Source organism: Cimex lectularius, unplaced genomic scaffold (genome assembly GCF_000648675.2).
Source record: "Cimex lectularius strain Harlan isolate CLEC.00 unplaced genomic scaffold, Clec_2.1 scaffold40, whole genome shotgun sequence".
NCBI classification, from domain to species: Eukaryota; Metazoa; Arthropoda; class Insecta; order Hemiptera; family Cimicidae; genus Cimex; species Cimex lectularius.
The window spans coordinates 289164-310956 of NW_019392652.1; the positions used below are offsets into that span (position 1 = coordinate 289164).

The 21793-nt window shown below is 32.2% G+C and overlaps 2 protein-coding genes across 9 annotated transcripts in view; one reads left to right on the forward strand and one right to left on the reverse strand.

Moving 5' to 3' along the window:
- Positions 1-2412: 2412 nt before the first annotated feature.
- Positions 2413-21793, reverse strand: part of LOC106670132 (NAD kinase-like) — a 31756-nt gene continuing 12375 nt past the window's right edge. The window contains exons 3-12 of one of the 8 annotated variants that reach the window (XM_014400205.2): positions 17002-17076; positions 6175-6258; positions 5759-5888; positions 5497-5691; positions 5274-5376; positions 5019-5210; positions 4803-4960; positions 3441-3523; positions 2775-3010; positions 2413-2713 (exon numbers count right to left, since the gene is read on the reverse strand). In XM_014400205.2, the coding sequence (XP_014255691.1) occupies positions 2806-3010; positions 3441-3523; positions 4803-4960; positions 5019-5210; positions 5274-5376; positions 5497-5691; positions 5759-5888; positions 6175-6258; positions 17002-17076 (1225 nt within the window). In that variant the 3' untranslated portion in view covers positions 2413-2713; positions 2775-2805. Of the gene's footprint in view, positions 2714-2773; positions 3011-3440; positions 3524-3876; positions 3960-4802; positions 4961-5018; positions 5211-5273; positions 5377-5496; positions 5692-5758; positions 5889-6174; positions 6259-13779; positions 13917-16285; positions 16440-17001; positions 17077-21793 lie in introns of those variants that run through there. The other 7 variants (XR_001341034.2, XM_024230677.1, XM_024230681.1 and 4 more) reach the window with 7 other exon arrangements.
- Positions 14018-21793, forward strand: part of LOC106670139 (coiled-coil domain-containing protein 47) — a 32448-nt gene continuing 24672 nt past the window's right edge. Inside the window, exon 1 of the mRNA XM_024230676.1 lies at positions 14018-14041. Coding sequence (XP_024086444.1) covers positions 14027-14041 — 15 coding nt within the window. The 5' untranslated portion in view covers positions 14018-14026. The remainder of the gene's footprint in view (positions 14042-21793) is intronic.

Genomic DNA, 21793 nt, shown 5'->3' on the forward strand with positions numbered 1-21793 from the left:
TTTAGTCTGCCAAACCTCATTGGTTTTGTATGTAGACACAAGTTGATATTTTGTAATTGACAGTTTCTTTTCTTTTTTTACGAGGTTTCGCAACAGCAGAGGTCATATAAACCCTCAGGGTGCCGGTGTTTTTGAAAAAAAGCCCATTTGTAAGTATGTCGGGTTCGAATGCAGGGCCGCTGGATTCGAACCCGGGACCTTTTCCTTACAGTGTTGAGCGCCGTGTCAAAGACTAAACCTTGCGGCCACCGACGCCCCTAATTGACAGTGTTGTTTTTAGAAATGGTGAAATACTGAAATATCTGAGACTAATTCAGGGAGAAAAGGTACACCAGGAGCACATATGGCAAAACTATTAGGTTATTTCACTAAAGACTTCAAGAAATCAAACAAAAATTAAAGTATATTGACCTGCTTATCCTCGCTGTTTTGGCATTTTGTCTTTAATGTTTTTTCATTTATCCTGTTCAGCCTAACCTCATTGGCTTTTGATATATCAGATGTGTTTCATCATTTTCCTATCATCGGTGCTGGGTTCATCCGGTTAGGTATTTACGCAGATTGTGACACCAACCCAGCCGAAATGTGTCTGACAGACCAACTTAATGAGGATAGGCAGGCCAAACTGATGGTAACGACCAAACTACAGGATTCACCTCAAGAAATATCACAAAAGTGTAATTTGGTAATTGCTGATCTGCCTATCCTCACTGTTTGGCATTCCATCTTCAGTGCTTGTTTTTAATTCAACTATTTGACCTGACAGACAAAATCTCATATTTAAATCAAGATCATTTATATCATCAAAAATTTATATTTCCGATCCTAAATGTGTTGACCGTTGACCCCGTCAGATGCATTTCATTTCACCATCTTCAAAAACCACCACTGAGATGATGCAAAAATGCTTCTGATAGGAGGATTAGATATTTAATCACCCCATGTAACCTAAGAAATATATATAAAAGGGATAGTTGGATTTGGTCTACCACTTCCTCTTGTTTTGATCTATGGTTTAGCAAATCTCCATTTTTTTAAGATGTCTGACAGACCAAAATTAGCTGGCCAAGATTCGAAAAAGTACAGGTTCATCATTTTTCCAGATCTCAACAGGGGGACAAAAATGACAAGTATGCAAAACCACTGGTTGTAGTTATATTTTTCTGAGAGATTGGAAACAATCCGAATTGGGCCATTTCATTTAAATTTTAATACCAGTGGACAAATCTCCATTTTTTAAAAACCACTGAAGATCAAAACATATCTGACAGACCAAAATTAGCTGGCCAACATTAGAAAAAATACAGGTTCATCATTTTCCCATTCTCAACAGGGGGAAAAAATGACAAGTATGCAAAACCACTGGTTGAAGTTATATTTTTCTGAGATTGGAAACAATCCGAATTGGACCATTTCATTTAAATTTTAATACCAGCGGACAAATCTCCATTTTTTTTTAACCACCACTGAATATCAAAGACATATCTGACAGACCAAAATTAGCTGCCCAAGGTTAGAAAAAGTACAGGTTCATCATTTTCCCAAATCTCAACAGAGGAAAAAAAATGACTAGTATGCAAAACCAGCTGGTACAGTTAAATTTTTCTGAGAGATTGGAAACATTCCGAATTGGACCATTTCATTTAAATTCCAATACTAATGGATGTACCAAGTTATTTTAATTTATTTGTTTTCGTTCATGGCCCAAATTGTTGGACAGAAAATCTAATTATACCAATAAAATCGAAAATAGTCAATACAGTAAAACCCATTTTAACCAAACTCTCGCCTTAACCAAAAAAATTTCATTAAAAAAAGGTGTGTTATTGCAAAATGTAGCCGCTATTGACAATGTGCATGGGCTGTACAGATTCAAGGCGAATATAACCGTGGAATGCAGTTTTAAAGTGTTGAACCGCAAAACAATGAAGTAAGCTGATCATGAAACACTTAATGAAGCTCTTTTTCTCTAGTTTACATTTCGGATAAAATATACTGTACTTCGTATTTGTATGTAAAATACATAGACCCTTCGGTTTTTATTTGGAAATGTTTCTTTTTTTCATTTTTTACTGCAAGCCAAAAGCCTCCATGGATTATCTGAAAAATGTCGTTATTTGAAATGGCTCCATCCCTTTTAGTTTGTTTAAAAAAGGGTTCGAATGTACTTATAAACAGGCAAACTTACTTTTATGCGAATAATGATTTATTGAAGTTATTTTTTTAATTTGCTATTGATACATAGAAAATAAATTTGAATTGATTTTAAGAGAATCGAAAAGATTTGAATGTGCATTTCACTTCACCAGTCAGGAGAGGAGGGAAAAATATAATAAATGTGTTAATATATATAACCTTTTTGATGTTAAACCATGAAGGGTCTAATATAAAATAAATAAAATAAAAATAAAAAACAAGACAAGTTATTTATTAACAACATATAAAATTATGCCAATAAAATTGTAATACAATCTTTAATGCGTATCATCGTAACAAATTTAACCAAAGGTACTTTTCAACCAGATGTCTAATTCCAATGTATATATGAATATAAAAATATATATCGTATCTGTACATACTTAGGATTGGATTTGACCTCTTATATACACAAGATCTGGGATTATCAAAAGAATAAATATTTATTGTTTGACACCTGGAAGTCCTAGCTTCACCATCACCATCTTAGCGATATCTGTTTATTTCTTTTCTTTTCCTTGAACAAAAATAAATAAACGTTTACAATATGATTGATTTTAAATGAGAAAATTACTCACTTTTTCTTTTTTCCCTGTTTTTTTCTTTTGGTCAGCAGTCTACTTGGTCCGCCTGTTCAAATGAGTCTAGCGTGTCATTTGAGCTCGAGTGAGTCAGGTCACTCAGTTCGTCTAAGTGTTTTTGCCTTTTCCTCACATTCCAGTGAAGACATTCAGCCAGGGATTCAAACCAGTCCGAGATCTGATCCTGGGCACATATCGAAGGTACAGGGTACACCGAAGTTGTAACTGTAAGGCTAGAAACAAAAAGACCCATGGTTTTTATAAATGAATACAAATAAATACTTTATGTAAGTATAAAGAGTTATTTTCTTTCATTATTCAAGTACTTAAAACTGACAATGTAAAGAAAAATTGTGCTTTGTTTTTTTTTAATTTTAAATTTTTTATTTTTTTATTGATGAAAATGTTTAAAACCAACTTAAACGGTTAAATTTTATTAGTAAAAAGAACTTGGAACTTATCACTGCCCGAGAAAGTATCAACTTGTTCAGTAAATTAGGATTTAATTGGATGTGTAAGCCTATCAATTTTGTTGATCAAAATCAAATAATTTTAAAAAATATTAGGATGTTGTCCTCTTTGACTGTAAACTAAAACGGATGTTAGAACTCATGGACTTTAGGCATAGAAGACCAAAAATGTATAAAAGGATGGATAGCAGACCTATCTCCAACTTTCAGCTCCTGTTGATTTCTCCCATCGAAACTAACCCAGGCAGTGTTTCGGGCTCCCGAGTTCAACATGACCTGAAAACATCTCCATTCAGCCAAAATAAAACAAAAGGAAGAAGAAAAAAAAACTTGCACAATTTTTCGTGTCATCATTAGTTGTACCATGGTGTATTTTATCCCAGATTACCTTCACTAATTAAAAAAAACTTGAACCCACTAAAGGTTTTGGTTTTATAATTACATTACAACCAACAAAAGAAAAGATAAAACACCAAACAAAAATTAACCATTTTTTTTAAATATGAAACAAAACAAACGCTCATTCATAAAAAAAAGTTGTGATTAGGTACCCTGGACAAAACAGATAAACCATAAAATAAAAACAATCAACAGTACTTGGAAAATATTATGTCAATCCGAAAACATACCTATCCCCATGGAATAACTCCTGCCGGTTTCTCCCATCGAATGAAACCCAAGATGTATTGCGACTATCTGGAGACACAGAGATCTGAAACAACCCAGGGTACCGATCTTCTGCACTTTACAATAATCAAAAATCATTCATGATACATAATAAACATTTTATGGCTAATTTATTGTTTGAATGTCATCTGACAGTTCCTCTAAAAAAATTAAATTTCTCTTTTGAAGCCGTTCAATAATTATGATCAAAAGTGTAAAAAAAAGTACATCTATTTAAATAATTGATTTTTTCTGATTATTTTGGCCCGTTTATCCTTGCTGTAGTGGTGTCTAACAGTCCACTTTTGCTTCTCAACATCTTCTGTGGTTGGCCAACACTAATTTTACTAAGATTTCTTCTTTTTAAGGTTTGCTGGATGATGAACATGTAGTTTTGTTTTTGAATCTGATCTACCGATAGTTGCAGTTTTGGCCTATCGGTCACATTTTCCAATTTTGTCATTTTCAGAAATGGTTTTTGAAAATAATAAGAGGCTGAAACGTATAAAGAACTAAACAGGTGTAGGAAGAGCCAAACTATTATGTCATTACCCTGCAGACCCCAAGAAGAAATGTCTCAATTTATTTAATAATCATAAAACGAAAATCTGAATTCAGAAGAAAATAGCAACCTTCATATTTTTATACGTACTTCCAAACTTCTACATGAAACTAATACTTATTGAAACACAATCATAGAAAGCTAATAACAAAAACCTTTGATTAGGATCATTTGATTTGACATTGTTTTCTGACTATCTCACTATTATTTTTTTTTTAATTTGCCAATTTTATTTTGGTTAATTAACTACCATTATTAAATAAACCTAATGGGCTATTTATACAATTAAAAAAGTTAAGGTAAAAAAAGGTATATGGAAATTTTTACCTTCAATTCAACACCTGCTGGTACAACTATGGGCCTAAAAGAAAGAGAATGTGGGCATATGGGCGTCACCATTATAGCTGGAACGCTCGGATGGATCATAGAAGCCCCTGCGGCTACAGCATAAGCTGTGCTTCCTGTTGGAGTGGAAACAATCAGTCCTAAAAAAAAAACTTTATGAAATAATGTATAAAATTAAAATAAGCAGGACAAACTTACCGTCTCCTTGTACTGAAGTGATGAGTTTTCCATCTAAATATAGATCTATGTTTGATAGGTAAGGTGACGGTCCTCGATCCACAACAACTTCATTGAGGACCAATAAATTAGTCGGTGGTTTTTTAATGTCATCCTCATTCTTTCTGACTATTATGCATCTGAGCCTACTCCTGAGAGTGAGAGCGGCATGTCCTTAAAATAAAAGAAACCAAATCAATAAGTGAAATTAAATACCCTGAAACTAAAATATTTCACCTTCCAATACATTTGTGACTTGCTCTTGAAAGTTGTCAAATCGGAACGGTGTGAGAAAGCCAAGAGAACCAAGATGAAAGGCCATGACAGGTGGTACTGATTGCTATAAAAATAAATTCAAAATTTTTACCAAAGCATTGCCTCTGTCAAAACTTCTGTTAGCTACAAATATTATTCTTTTGTAAATAAAATTGCACTCGACTAACAAATGAAATTTGCTTACTTGGAAAAGTAAACTCGCATAAAGCAATGTTCCATCACCTCCTAAACAAATGATGAAGTCAATTTTATCAGTTAAGTCATCTTTTCCATCCCGGAAAGTCATTAACTTATCCTTCACCCTTCCGAATTCTCCATTATTAAGTAACAATGTGTCTTCCATTACTGATTGCTCCACAAAGACCACCATACATTTCTCCTGAGGAAGTAATTAGTGAAGATTACATATCGAGATTTTATATTATGTTGCAAACGCAACTTATTACCTGTATGAGCCAATGAACTAATTGAACAAATGGCTGCAATACTGATACATCCCGCACTTTCTTTATGACCAGTACGGTCAGCGGAGGCTTGTACCAGGTTAGCCTCTGACTTGCAGGATCCTGTATTGTGCTAAAAGAACAACAAACGAATAATTTTCAACAACAAAAAACTGATTACTTGTTTTATACATATATCGTAATGTGAAATCAGGATGGTGTTCAATTGGAATTAATGCATATTGTGGTCTCATGTTGGAACACTCTCAATAACTGAAGCTTAGCTTCAATAAACTGAACTCTGCTTTACTGTTTTACATACAATACAACTATGACTAAGCTGGACAATGCATAAGGAGAATATTCGATTTAAAATTAACTTTTGCAAAATAAAAATAATAAAACCTTTAAATACTTACATGACCATTGCGGAATTTTTTAGAATGCGGCCGCAAGGGCCAAATTGTGGAACCGGGCTTGGAGCATTCAGAGATCTTGTTCTCCTAAAATAAATATATAGATTATGACTTATTAACGAGGAAATAATATATAATTATGAAAAAAATATACATATATGCATAATTTTCATAAAAAATTCTGACTTGAAGTAGCGTTTCGTTTCAATATGCAACAAATACACCCACACACATTTAAAAAAAAATTCAAATAGTTTTAATTCACAATTGAAACAAACATTAAACTAGAAAGGCTGATAAAATGATTGAAAGTATTGTGTACACATAAATAAATATCTATAGTTTGATCACCTCTGCACTAAAATTAATCATGAAAACAAACATACACACTAATATAATAATATCTACATATAATGTGCATATATATTTAATCCTCTATAGAATTAATCCATGTACAAACAAATGTGTGTGCATCATGCATTTGTGCAGCACATTGAAACTCAACTTATAATAATTTATAATATACAGGCAAATATTAAAATTAATAAAGGTATTACTACAAAGATAAAATATTAAAAAAATAAGCCCATGGCTCACAATAAATAATTATACACATATATATGGCAAATAATAAGAAGGTATGCAGTGAAATAGCAAAACTACACAGATATACACAAAAAAACTTATGTATGTTATAGAAATATAAGAGGAATGGACAAAACTAGCAAACAATGTCAAACTAAAACAACAACTGGGTTAGGGATAAAAATGGAAAATGTTATAATTCATTTAATGCATGTAAGTACGTATATATTATACACTTTTTGTAAAATGTTGACTTTAAGTACAGAAATCCATAAATGAATTTAGTACATAATTGTCCTATTAATTATTTATTCTACAGTGTCACGAGTGGTATTCAAATCCATGATATTCGGCTCAATAAGTTCGCTGTTCTAACCTCTTGAGCTATCATGACTTCAAGTGTCTCGTGACAATTGCTTTTTCATCTCAACGAAGAGGTTAGATTAAAAGTATAATTAATTAAATACAGGGTTGAACTTATCACTTCTTACCGCCTGCTTTTGTGTAATTTACAATAAATTAATGGCAGACCTCTACAATAACCCAACCCGGGTTTTGGCAATCTGGGGTCAGACGCAGTCTGATGGGTCCGGGGGCTAGATCATTTCAGCCCCAATGTAATCAGTCTCAATCCAAACCCACTCACACCCTCACTCATTCTTAAATACAATCTATTCTATTTACATGCTATTCACTCACTTGGAGTACTTGGTATTTCTTTATCACCCTCTACACATATTTTATAATGAGCCTAATTTAGGGTCGATGAGTAATCAATATAATCAAAGTTTTTCACTGAAGATGGCGTAATGCCGAAACGCGTTTGAATAACTCAAACAAAAAACCCGCGAGTGAAGACAGACCCAGTAGTGCCCGTGTGCCAGTTCAACATGAAACAATGTTCCACCACTGGCCCTTCACTACATGCACAAAAAGATTAGATATCTGTAAAGTATTAAATACAGTAAAACAGCTCTTCTTCCAAAAATCGTAACAGGGGACCCAGATACTCGCAGCCGTGCTTAAGTACACATCTCATATCTGGTGGCATTCTAACACGCTCTCTATATGGAGCCAGGTAATGCCACCATCAATTAAAGTGTTGACTGACATATAGTCAAATTTTTGTTTAGCTTTTGCTATTTGGTTTACAGTAGGCTCTTGTTATCCTCACTTTCACTCATCTGTGGTTGCTCCCCTATATATATTTTTTAAAATCTTAAATTTAATTAATATTTTATTTATTATAAATTTTATCTTTTTTTAGGCCTCTAATAATTTTTACACATTTGTTTTGTCAATGTCATGCATAGGTTGATGTATTTATGTATGTATTGCTTTCCTGTGAATAAACTTTGTGTACGTTATTGTACATTGTGTTTTTCTTACTGGAAAAATCCTGAAATATGTGTACAAGTTCATTTATAACATTGACGATAGGCACACACAATACAGAAAGTGACTGATTGGTATGCAGATAGAAGAAAATTCTTCAAATGGTGGAATTCGACGTGTTTCTTATTATCTGAGAAGATGCTTGATGATCTCCTGTAGATAACGGGAGTCCTATACCAATTAAGCCTACTGTAATATTTTCTTTAGGATTAATTTAAAAAATAACTTATTTGTTCCACCAGGTTTAGTGATATTTTTTGATAAGTACTCCTTTCTTTTTCTTGAACTCTTACACCACTTTTTACTTTCTTGTGAAAGCTTTTGGACCAACACTCGACCCTCCTTAATCTTTTGTCCTCTATATTAAAATATTATTTTTATTCAGAGAAAATTAACAATTTACATTTATTGGGAATAAAAATAATAAAAACTTGCAGTGAGTGCAAAAACTAAAAAAAAAAACTTTTTTGTGAATATGAGTTTAAATTATTATTTTAATGATTTACTATTGTTTTTGTATTTACATAATATGCATTTAATTAGAGGAAAAAAGGCCGAGGAGGGGCCTGGTATTGGTTCATTCCATAAAAAAATAAAAATTAATGGAAGAATTCAAGGAAAAGAAAATATTATTTGAACATATAAAGTTAATGAAAATTTTGCGCCCAGACAATGTGGAAGAAATGACAGTGCGACAAAGGTTTCCCCACAACTAGATCTTCAATCAATCTGCATCAATAAAGGATGCATTTCCAAAAAGAAGTGCAGTGCAAATAAAGGCAAAAACTTCAAACTGTTATGACTTATGGTAAATAAAGTTCCAATAAAAAAAAATTATTAGTCATCTAAATTTACCGTAATTATTTAGATTATTTTAATATTTCAAATAAATGATTACAGCATTGTGTTAAACCCAATACCAGATAAACAAAAATTCATTTTTTGACTTTATAACAATGGTGAAGTTTTTTCTTTACAAATTTAATGTGTTATTTTTGTAATATTTAACGTTTTTTTCCATTTTTTCCTTACAATTTTCCATAAAATCGAATGAACTTGATGAATCTGCAATTAAAAATGTAGGTGAGAAAAATTTTTTGAAAAAAAAAGAATTATTGCAATGTTTGAAAGTATAGCTTATGCTAAAAAAATAAATATAAAAAAATTAGGTTTAGTTTCTGAGAAAATATAGGGGGGCAACTATAAAATATTCGTTGACTGTTATTGTATACTATATTAAGTTGATTTTATTATGCCAATTGAACTATTCATTATTCACACAAAATTATATACAATATATTGAATTTATTAAACATAATCTGAATTAAATTAATTTTTTATAGAAGGATCCACGAAATTCTTAAAAATAAAAAAAACCTACATGAACAATTTCTGCCAAATTTTCATGCATGTCGAGTGGACCGTTTTAGTTTTTCTATTTCCTTTTTTTAATAATAATTTCCCATCCACCAAAACAAATGATATAGTGGCCTGATTCGAATTCAAGTCAAATACGGTTGTAGAGGTGGCACGCCCCTAGTACAACAATTTTTGCCGCGTCACCAAAACAAAACAAAAAACGGAGGATTTTCGTTTGTCCTATGAGTTTGGGTCTATTTCCTCGCAGTTCGTATTAAACGATTCCGATCCAATTTCTCTAAATGACTCGGCGGTACATGAACTTTGGGTCGATGTCCGCATTCAATTCAACGCCTTTCCTCATTTATTGTCGCTACTTTTCATCCACGTTGTTAATTGTTGGAACGAGCATGGACTCTTCTGCATCAGCTACAGTGACTGTTTTAATTGTAGGCATTTTTTATGGTGATAAAGTATCGAAACGGCTAATAAAACTCAAAAGTTTCTATAAATGGGGCATTTACAATCTTGAACCGAGACAAACAATTCTATTCTTAGCATACTGCTGATGATCAACATTTTCATTTAACCGTTGTCCCTTAAATCAACGCAAAACAGCAAAAACTGTATACTGTTCCTTTTTCAAAAAAAAAAAAAAAAAAAAAAAAAAACAAACCTAAAACTATTAAACTGACTAGTATTTGCAGTAAATGTGAACATAGTTGGCTTAGATAATTAGCACTTAAACAATTCTCTCGAAGTTTACCGGCCAATAAACGTCAGACCAAGAGAAAATCCTATATTATTTTCTTGTCGAGACTTATTTCGCGGGGTCTTCGTGAATATTGTGGATAGAATTTTAATATCCGATGTCGAGAAAAAAAAGTTCCAAGGTCCTACATACACGATCGTGACCGCCGGATTTATTTATTGGTTTAATTGAGCATGGCATATCCGCCAGGTGTCCGCCGATCGGAACATCAAACACAAATAGTAAAATATATATTATAAAAATTGCATTTTAACAAAGAAAGATATGCCTGTATAAAAAATTAACCCTGAAACAACTGTCCTAGAAACATCACTTGTTAAATGTATTTTTGGCTTTCATCAGGTCCGCACTGTCCCGCAGGTTTTCCCTGTTTTGACCGCTAACAAAAGATATTCTTTGGTAAACGACGACTGACAGCGAATGAGAAGGGCATTCCTTTATTGAAAGAATACAAACGGCGTAAGATTTACTACCGTGAAAATGATAATTAATTTATGGTGATTAATTAACGCTTATCTTTATTAAATGCTGCAAAACAAATGGCAAACAAATTTCTCCCACTTTCTTCTCTCTATGCTTACCCCATTTTATATAGAATTGTTGGCAATAATCGGTAGTACTAACATCTGCCTATATTTATCTATTTAAATTACTTTTAACTGACAAAAAACTTTCTTTTTTTTAATTTGATTAACACACATTTTTGAGATTTTAGTGCACTTTTCAGTAAAACTCCTTCCTCAGTTCCTTTTGATTTTATATTGTACAGTTGAAACAGACTGCCAAAATTGAACTTTCCATTACGTCTCGATTGCTGCTTTAATAAAAAATCAATTTGATTTTTACGTTTCAAACGTTATTAAATTAATTCTGATGAATTTTTTGACAATTTTTCACCGGCATCGGTATTCTGTCTGTCTCGTTGTCTCGTAGCACTGTTTGTCTTCGATCTTTATCTTTAATCTTTTAAAAAAAGGAGACCCGTTAAAAAAGACACTAGATCAGAAAATCTGACGAAATCTTAAAATCTAAACAAACGTTTTTGGAGACAGAGGAGCTCAAGATGTCATACCAATTATTCACAATTCACTGATACATTTTCTTATGCAAATGTATTATATTTAATTTGTTAATAGTTATAATGTAAGCTGCCGATTTAACGAAATATTCAATACTTAAGAAGTCCCACCTTTCCTTGTTTTGATTCCGTATGTAATATTGTATTGTATTCCATATGTAGCAGATTACTATTCTATTAAAAATACTTATAAAAATAAGTCAATTGTTCTGTTGCAATGTCTTTTATTTTCAAATTATATCTATAGGACGTGTGTTTTGTAAGATGAGAGTGGAAAGATATAATCTAATAGATAATAGATATCAGTGCAGATTTACGTATAGAAACTGGCTTAAATCTATGAAACGTTGAATGAAAATATGAAAACGGTTCCTTTTAAATTTTCCAAACACTGAAAAATCATATATGCCTGTTTTACTCATTCGGTCGGGCAACTTAAAAAAAAAACAACACATAAAATAAATCTAGTAATACAATAAGTAAACAGTTAATTTTATTGACAACATTGTTAAAATGAGTATATTTAGTATTGTATAAACTGTATTCAACCTTGATTTATTCTATGACTAGTTTAATGTTTGTTTTATATTTTGTGAAAATATGCGTATAGTAAATAATTTTTTTTTACTTATTTAAAAAAAATAATAATTGTATTCATAATGACTTTTATTTTAGCAATAATGATTTTGAAATAAAAAAGATATTTACATTTTTATATTACTGAACTACTGGATTCTTTTAGCCATATCTTTTATAAAAGTTTGTCTTTTTGTCACTACTCATTTATTATTGATTCATTCAGCCTTAAATTTGTCAATGAGTTAAGCTAAACATATATATTTTTAAAAATTAAGAACGACGAATTTACTAAATATTGTATTTCTTTCACATTCAAAAGATCTTGTAAGTTCTTTGTTGAATTTAATCAATATTGCGATATAAAGTCTTCAGCCCAGCTTTACAGCCTGTTTTATTATTTTAAAAAGTTTTATCCGAAAGTGGAAAGGTAGGAAAAAAGTAGTAGATCCGTTCTTTCGACTATCGCCCTAATTGCTATAGTTAACGAGACTTAGAAAAGTGTGTCAGAATCAAGTTTTGTGATGAAACTTTAAATGTTCGGCTTGTGGCTCGAGTTGGCAAAAGGACAACACGGCCTAACCTTTACGAATCGAGGATACACTTATGATTAATTACGTTTTTTGGAAAATAAGGACGTCCGATATGTTGGTTTTGAATAATAGGCCGATTAGTTTTTAGATTTGATCAACATTTTTAAATCTCACCTCGCAACAGATCGGAACTGATGCTTATGCCATGAAACCCTGACCCTGACAATACCAACTGACAATATATGAAGAAATAAAAAAAAACTTATTTTCACTTTTTTTATTTTTGAATCGACGAATTTTATTAAAATAACTGGTCGCACACAATTTTTTTAGTTTTTGTCAGATCAGAGATAGTTATAGTGTTTTTACTTTTATCGGCAGCCTTGTCACTTTAAGTCGGATCCTTGAGAATTGCTTTACGAATTCTAGACAAATAAAAACTTTTTTGGAATATTTGAATATTCTTTTTTTACCATAATCGTTTGCTTAAGGTCATCGGAATGTAAACAATTAATGTTTCAACAATTTTATGTTACTATAGTGTAAGTTTTTGTAAACATTTTGAGGGAAAACATTGGCAGAGTGTGAGGTGAAGCTTTGTGAAAATGTGCAACCAAGTTTACAGCCTTTGCAAAAATGTCTTTCATTCTGAGTCAACGGTAGTTTTGGTTCAACGGACCGAATATAAAAAGTTTTCTCTTAATTTTATGAATAAACAAGTTTAGAACTTGCAATTTCTATCGTGGTGAATCGACTGTCGTTTGAATCATTCATTTGTTTTTACTTTTTTGTCAAGGAATCAAAATTTTCAACCTGTATGCCAAGCTGAACACAAGAAGGAATGTGTAGCAGCGATGGTGCAGCCCGTATGATTGAAAGTTGAACTTTCCCTTGGAATAACGGATTCAAATGAACCCGTTGACAACGTTCCGTGGCCAAATTTCTCAACCATTTACTAACTGCAACTACACTTTCGATGTTGAAACGACTTCTGACATTTGAGATAGGAAATTATTGTTTTCCCGCACAAGAAAGTGGGTCATGTCAAGTTTTTTTGAGTATAATTCCTCGCCACTCTTTTCATCTATGCTACAATAAATTTTATACAAAAGCTCGGTGCACGTAATAGATACGATCCCATTATGAAACCTATTTTATTGTTTGAAGAAAAACAATAAGAATTATGTAATAAGCAATAATAATAATTTTATGATTTATTAAGGCGTGAATTCGTCATCCAGGCGTGAATTCGGCATTTAAAGGACACCGCCTCAAGGTCTAGGTTTTAAAGAAAACACTAATTTACTCACGTAGTCGCCCGTTGTTCCCTATCCATGCCACACTGTGGGTTCTTGGCCACATAGCCTCCAGGCTCAAACTCACACTGCTTATAATTTCTCGTGCTGCCCCTCTCCACGTCACGCCCCTCCATTATCCATCCCTCACCTCTTTTTAATTTAATAAGACTTTAATTGAATTATTCTATGAAAATCTACAGCCAAGAGGCAGTCGAAAGGAAAAGCATTTATTAACCGGCCGGTTACACTCGAGAGATTAATGGAAATGAAGACGGTACGTACAAATCGACCAAAAGGTCAATCAAGGTCTATCGACCAGGAGGAAACATTACTTTTGTATAAGGTGACTGACTACAATAGTGTTTATATTTTTGAAAACAGAAAGCACAGTATACCAGCAAAATCATTTTAAAATTCAAGTCAAACTCCATAGTTTTTGAAAAAGCCACAATAGTGTTTATATTTTTGAAAACAGAAAGCACAGTATACCAGCAAAATCATTTTAAAATTCAAGTCAATCCACAATAGTGTTTATATTTTTGAAAACAGAAAGCACAGTATACCAGCAAAATCATTTTAAAATTCAAGTCAATCTCCATAGTTTTTGAAAAAGCGACCAATGTTTTATTTTTAATTTATCTATTTTTTTAAATATCAATGGCTTATGCTTTTGCATATTAGGCAGATTCCATATTCATTAATATTCTAAGTATACATATTTTTGGGAGAAGAGAGAGAAAATTCCAGGGGCGTCGGTGGGAATCGAACACATGACCAACTTGTACGTTTTGTCTTATTTAATTGATCAAATATAAACTTTTTTATTTAATTATTTTTTATTAATGGCCTTAATGTTATTCATATTTGCCAGACTCCATGTTCATTAATATATCCAGTATTCATATTTTTGGGGGAAGGGGAACGTGAAAAAAAATCAGGAGCGACAGTGGGAACCGAACCCACGACCAACTTGTAGTCCGTTTTGACAATTTAATTGGTATAATATAAACTTTTTAAATTTTTTTTCTGACGGCATTAAGCTTTTCAATGTAGGTCACATATCACATTTCTTAATATTTCCAGTATTCATATTTTTGGGGGCAGGAGAAATTGAAAAAAGTTCCAGGGCCCACGGGCGACGGTGGGAATCGAACCCAAAACAACTTGTAGTCTGTTTTGACAATTTTAACTGATCTAATATAAACTGTTTTTATTTAATTATTTTTATTGAAAACAACTTTCATGGGCGACGGTGGGAATCGAACCCACGACCGTGGTCCCGTTTTGACAATTAAATTGAACAAATGTAAACTTTTTTATTTATTGCCTTATAATTGTACATATTAGCCAGATTCCACGTTCATTAATATTTTACAAACGTATTCACAATTTTGGAAGAAGATTCCTGGGGTGACGTGGAACCGAACACACTATCAACTTGCGGTTTGTTTTGACTAATTTAATTGATCAAATTTTGAACTATTTTGTAGACTTGTATACATGGTCAAATCAATAGGAAACAAGAGACGAATGCTTGCTCAGCTAAGTAAATATTATCGACTAGAAATGTCCGTGTTTACTTGATGAAATTTAAAGTTTAAGTCGATCTCATTGATCATATTTTTTTTAGAGAATATTCTGCACCCCCCTTTGATCTGGTAACGTTTAAAAGGAAGAATGAAACGTTTTGATAAAAATAGATAGATCTTTGGAAGATTCCAATGTTTCATTTCGCAGCAAGAGTAAACACAATAAGAGATTGGAAAGCTTTCAAAAAGAGTCGGGCATTATTATTATTGTCAGATCCTTTAATCGTTTTCAAGTGTATTGGTTCATTCAATTTTAATAGTCGATATTATATAATTTTTAAACCCGTCAAAAAAACAATATTTCGTAAGAACCACGGCAATAAAGCACCGGTGACGGAATGTATTGGGCGCTGTCCAATTCAAAACAGCGGAAAGTGTATTTTCTTTGATTTATTCATAGAATATCTTCTTGGACGGATATTTTAATTGTAATTCATTACTAGAAAATTAACGCGACGAAAAAACGTTTTCATCATGTTTTATATGATTATTTTCATTTGTCAAATAATTAAATATGTCAAATATTTTTACTGTTTCGCGTAAATATTTTTATTTTTATTAGCAGTAAAAAATCATGGCATTATAAAAATAATGGTGATAGTCATTAATGTAAACCTGGAAATGTCTAAAAATTGTTGCTTTTATTTTAGTTATAGAGATATTTTGCATAGACGAGACATGAAGGTATTAATTATTTAGGGATATTTCTTGTCGATTTATTGAACGGTTTATAAAACGAACGGCCTCAGTGGAATAGAAAATTATAAATAAATTAAATATGTGTTGTACCAGAAGCGCAATTCGATACCGATATCGCGCATTTGAACAGAGATAAAAGACGGATAATATTTTTAATCCTCCCCCCCATGCAAAAAAAAATGTAATCGCCTTTTAGTATCATTTAATTGTAATCCCAATTGTAATCCCACCTGGGAACGCATGTCGGATTCCATTTCGCCGACAACCTGCTGCAGGCATAGTAAAAAGAAACGAACTTCCATTGAACACGCATTCTTCAATTCATCGTCATGCACTATCGAACAATTCGGTCTCACATTAAGATAGTCCCCCTATCAATGATTCCTAATCTCACTCTCAAAACCATTTACACGATTTGAATTACTAAGCTAATTGTGTCGAATCGATATATTTCACCATTTTGTCGTTCGGTTTGAATATCGCACTATTAAAAAACTGGAGTGGTGATAAATTTTATAAGAGAGTGACTTTTTATCAAGATCAACATTGGCGTTCAATGTTTTAAAAAAATGTTAATTTAAAAAAAAGAAAAACTACCAGTCATAAAATAAAACTTCACAAACAAAACAAAATCATGCAAAAAAATCTCATGCTAGTAAATTTTATCTAATTATCAGACATAATAAATTCTGTAACATATAAATATATGTGTAAAAATAAAATGTATTAAACAAAATAAATTAAATAAAACAGTGTAAAAATAATTTTAAAAAATTATGAAAATAAACGGACAAGAAAGAATGTATACACCTATTTACAAATGGCATGCAAGAAAGAAAGATTAGAAAAAAATTGAACTACAAAAACAAACACAATACAAACATCATACAAAAACTGACAACGGACAAAAATAACATGCCGGTCAACAGGTTTGATTAAAATGCACCTTGAAGTATCTGGCGAAGCGCCTGAAGATCCGGAGCTCTCCTCTTCTTGGTTTGGTTGAGGAGGTTGGGTGCCGCTGTGAACATAGAATCAACTTCACAACCTCCTCGGCAGATCGCAACACTAGCTAGACTTTCATAAACTTTGGAAGAATAGAAAAAGAGATGAGGGAAAAGGCCAAAAGATGTAACATAAGGGGAAATGTTCTCCGGTTGTACAGGGTTTGACTTAGAACAGCCCAGCCCCGCGGTAAAAATATGCATATATATATAAACATATGGTCTACTGTAAAAAAGAGTATAAATTATTAAAATATATAATGATAATATGATTCAATAAAGTGAAAGTTTATTTTTATTCTTAAAAATTTAAGTATTTCATAAATTCAAGAAGTGTGTTTAAAAATCCCTACTTTACACAATAGAGAGAAAAACTAGTTGGAAAAGCTAAAGTAACTTTATTTTAAAACCTTGAAGGACTTTCCAATCCTATTATAATAAATTAAATAATTTAACAAATTTCTTTTTCTTCTCAACTCAAGAAAAGAAGAGAAAGTACAGATTTTAAAAAACACCAATAATTAAACCGCGGTCGATTTTTCGCCTTCTGAGAAAAATTTCCCCATTAGCCCTTTTTAGTAGACGTAGTTTAATTAATTTTTTGGGTACCATCAATTAATGACCTGAAAATAATCCTAGATCACAAAACCAACATTTTTGAATATAATATATGCAGGGTGTCCCGTGTCAATACTTGGCGGTCATTCTACATGTCAAATTGAACTGAAAAGTATTTTCCAAAGTCTGATTCTCCATTTTATCCAAGATATTTCATGTAACTCGTAAAATGTTGATCTTATTGTAAATTAGAACTCTACAATGAAAACAGCATTGAAAACCGTAGGAGATTCATTATAATCTTAAACAAACTCAATATAAAATTACTTAATAAGATTTCCGAGTTTCCTAAGTTCCTGTCTAAGATTTAAGAAAGAATTTTTTTGATCTGTAAATACTAACAGATGTGGTGCTTGCAGAAAAGTTGACCCTACTAACGAGCAATAATCTCATACTCATTTGATCAACCTCATTTCTAAAAGGTCATCTATCAACAATGTGAAATTAATGTTTAATTGCTAACAAAATGATTTTTAAGTTACAAACTGTTTAAAAAAGTGTTCATGAAGATTTGGAAAGTTCTATTAAAACATGATGTAAACGATATAACTTGTAAACAAAAAAGACTCTTTGGTACAAAATTGAACATTAGAAAAAATAAAATTAAATCCATTATATTTAGTGGTCTATTGACCAAATTACTTCTTTCAATTAATTAACATTTTTATGTAAGGTTTTGGTTGAAATGAAAAAGTTAGTGTCGTGAACGGGATTCGAACCCACGACCTTCGGCTAAATACGCCAAGCGCTCTAACCACTTGAGCTATCAAGTCACAATAGCTCAAGTGGTTAGAGGGGCGTATTGAGCCGAAGGTCGAGGGTACGAATCCCTCTCGCGACACTAACTTTTTCATTTCAACCAAAACCTTACATTAAAATGTTAATTAATTGATAAAATTAAATGTCAAAATGTACACCTTCTTGAAGAACTCAAGGCTGGCCCTGGTTAATTTAATTTTATTTATTTACGCTTTCGTAGTCAATTGATTAAGTTACTTCTTCCAATCAATTAATTATTCTATCTACGGTGTTGATTGAGATAAAAAAGGCAGTGTCACGAGCGGGATTCGAACCCACGACCTTCGGCTAAATACACCGCCTGCTCTACCACTTGAGCTATCGTGACTTCGATCCTCTCGGACACCAACTCTCCATCTCAACCTCGAATACCGCCGTGACACTGACTTTTTTATCTCAATCAAAACCTTAGAAAGAATAATTAATTGATTAATTTAATTTGTTGATGCTTTGTAGCTTGATTTAATTTTGTACCAAAAAGTAATTTGTAATACTTTCATTATTATATATATTTTATTAGAAATTTCGAAATCTTAATGACTAATTGTTTAAACTGTTTGTAACCTAAAAATCAAATGTTTGGAATTAAACGTTAATTTTATATTATTAATAAATGAACTTCGAGAAATTAAGTACATACAGCTCAGTAATAGGGGTATCTATCAGTTTTTACAGAACAAAGAAAATCTTACTTAACTTAGACACGAATTTTGCATAGTCGTAAATGCCTTAGTGATTTTGTATTTTGGTTACGTAAGGATACAATAAAAAAAAAAAACTTATCTCATAGAATTTTTATGCTCTTTCAATTTATGTATGTATTGATGTATTTACTGTAGGATAATCATTTTGTGAGATACGGGGGTTTATGTAAAAAAATTGTGAAAGGTCGAAGTAAATCGAAAAGTTAAAATATTCCGAATACTATTGAGATTCAGACTTTGAACAATAGAAACTATTCAGTCGAATTTGACAAGTAGGATAACCTCCCGAAATATTTGACGTCCATCCACGGCACACCTTATACATTCATTTTGAACCAAGACTGCAGATTTTCTTCCTTGAAAAATCGCGATCGTTTGTCTCTCCTGAGCTGGCTTATCCTCTCCCGAAAAAAATTCCTTATACGTTTTTATTTATTACGTAGATATATTATAAGACATGAATGTACTGGATTTACAATTATAAAAACGAGTATTTTTCAATCACTTAGACGAAAGGGGATAATGAGAAACGCCATTGAAAACTCAGTTTTGTATTTTGAGGATGAAAGTGCAATAGTTTTATAAATATTTGTTTTTGTTTTAAAAATGTGAATACAGTAATGATTCGGGTTAAGAAATTTATTATCAAACTGGAGTGAGTTTTCAAGCATAAGCGCGCGCCTGTCACAAATTAAAAAAAAATCCAAATACTAAATTATGAACAGTTATTTTTATGTAGCGAAGCATTTTCGCAAGTATAAACAGTCAGTTTTCCTTTTCTATAGCTGTTAAAAGGAAGAAAAAAACAACAACAACATTTAAAATGGTAAACAACCTTTATTTTGTACGTAGATGCTAATTTGAAATTCAAGCTGGACCGACCATTTTATTTGAAATGTTGCTCGACGATATGACAACAAAAGTGTTCTATTGTCCGGAGCACGGAGGAAAAAAGAAACAGTTTCGAATGGACACATTCAGGTGCAACTTGTACATTTTTGTACAGGATAATCGGAGTGGAGAGTTGAAAGCTTTTTATAATTTTCTACACTGATAACGGCATTGTCTGCTGTTTCAATGCCAATTATACATTTAAGAAGGGAAAGTGCACGGAGTTTATTTTATAGGAAACGTATGTTACATCGATACATTTTAAGCTCAAAACCGATTTATTCAACCATAAATATCTCCTACAATCAAACATTGTGCTGATCATTTATAACCAATTCAGTTTTAAATACATCACATATTCTCTTGATGCTATATCATTTTTAAATGAGTGAATTACAGGGCAATCGCGAAGAAAAGTCTACGATCGAAGAAACCTCGTAGTTTAACGAGTTTGGAAAGAAATCGCTTTCAGAAGGGAAAGAAATCTCATTCAGAAGGACAGGTGATGATGAAATGTGTGATTGAACAGAGATCTTCCTATGAACCGCTTTCTAAAAACGAAACGGTCAATTGGATCGCTGTTCTCAAATCGACTATCTAAATACAAACAAGAAAAAGGAAAAGACATTAGTGAGCAGAAAGGGCCCTGACAACGCTACTCATCATATTTCGTTAGTGACGCAGCAAAAATTGATGAACTTGGACTGTATATCAAATAATCATGGCATATGTGGCACAATGCCAATGTTCTACTTGAAAGAATGAATAGTAGCATGAAATAACTGACCGTACAATTCGTTACTTAGATGTTTTATTTCTTGCGAAAGGTTTTTTGGTAGGAGTTTGAATAACGTTAGTGCTGTATAATAAATAAAACATAAATTGAAACTAAATATATCACAACAGTTTCATAAATTTTTACAAGTTTGTGATCTGTTTTCACAGAATAACGATATATTTAGATTAGTAAAGGATGATGACAAGTTGGTTCGCTATAACCCCCAACGGTACATAAGGCAAGACCAACACTGACTTCCACGCAGTGCCCCCTGGGAAACACCTCGATGCAGCCGGCACCCACAGGGAGAGCTTACTCTTTTCAAGTTGGATGTATAAGAAGTCTATTAAGCAGCTGTTAATTGCCAGTGAGCGTTTGTCAAGTTGAAAAAGAAGGTTTTTCTCCTTCGCTCAAGACGTACGACAACCTAAGATTAATGCTTCAGACCAAACCAGCGTAACCATTACCAATAACTTCGTTATGTCCATGTCTGTTGGTGATTTGTTTCCAAAGCGACACTAACGATCCATTTCTTAGAAGACTATCGATGCGAAGTGAAAAGAGGTAAATGCAATTTGCTAGTAATTATGGTAAATGAACGTCCATTACACTAATAAATACAGCGTAAAAGTATCCATTCTATAGGATTATTAAACGGACGATTCGATCCAACTCCTTTTTAAAATCAACTATTTAAATTCGTCTATAAAGGAAAAAGCCATTAGTGAACACTAATGTTTCTCTATGGCATACAATTTCGTTAAAGACGCAGAATTAATTATTCACCGGTGTAAGAAATCAATGGGTTAATTTTTTTCTATCAAAAGAATAATGTTACGAGAAGAAATGAGCCTCATGCAAGTCTTTAATTCTTATGGTCGGTCACGCAGCGACAATGGTCAAATTTGGACTTGTGACTGCTCTAACCTGGCCATAATTCGGAAA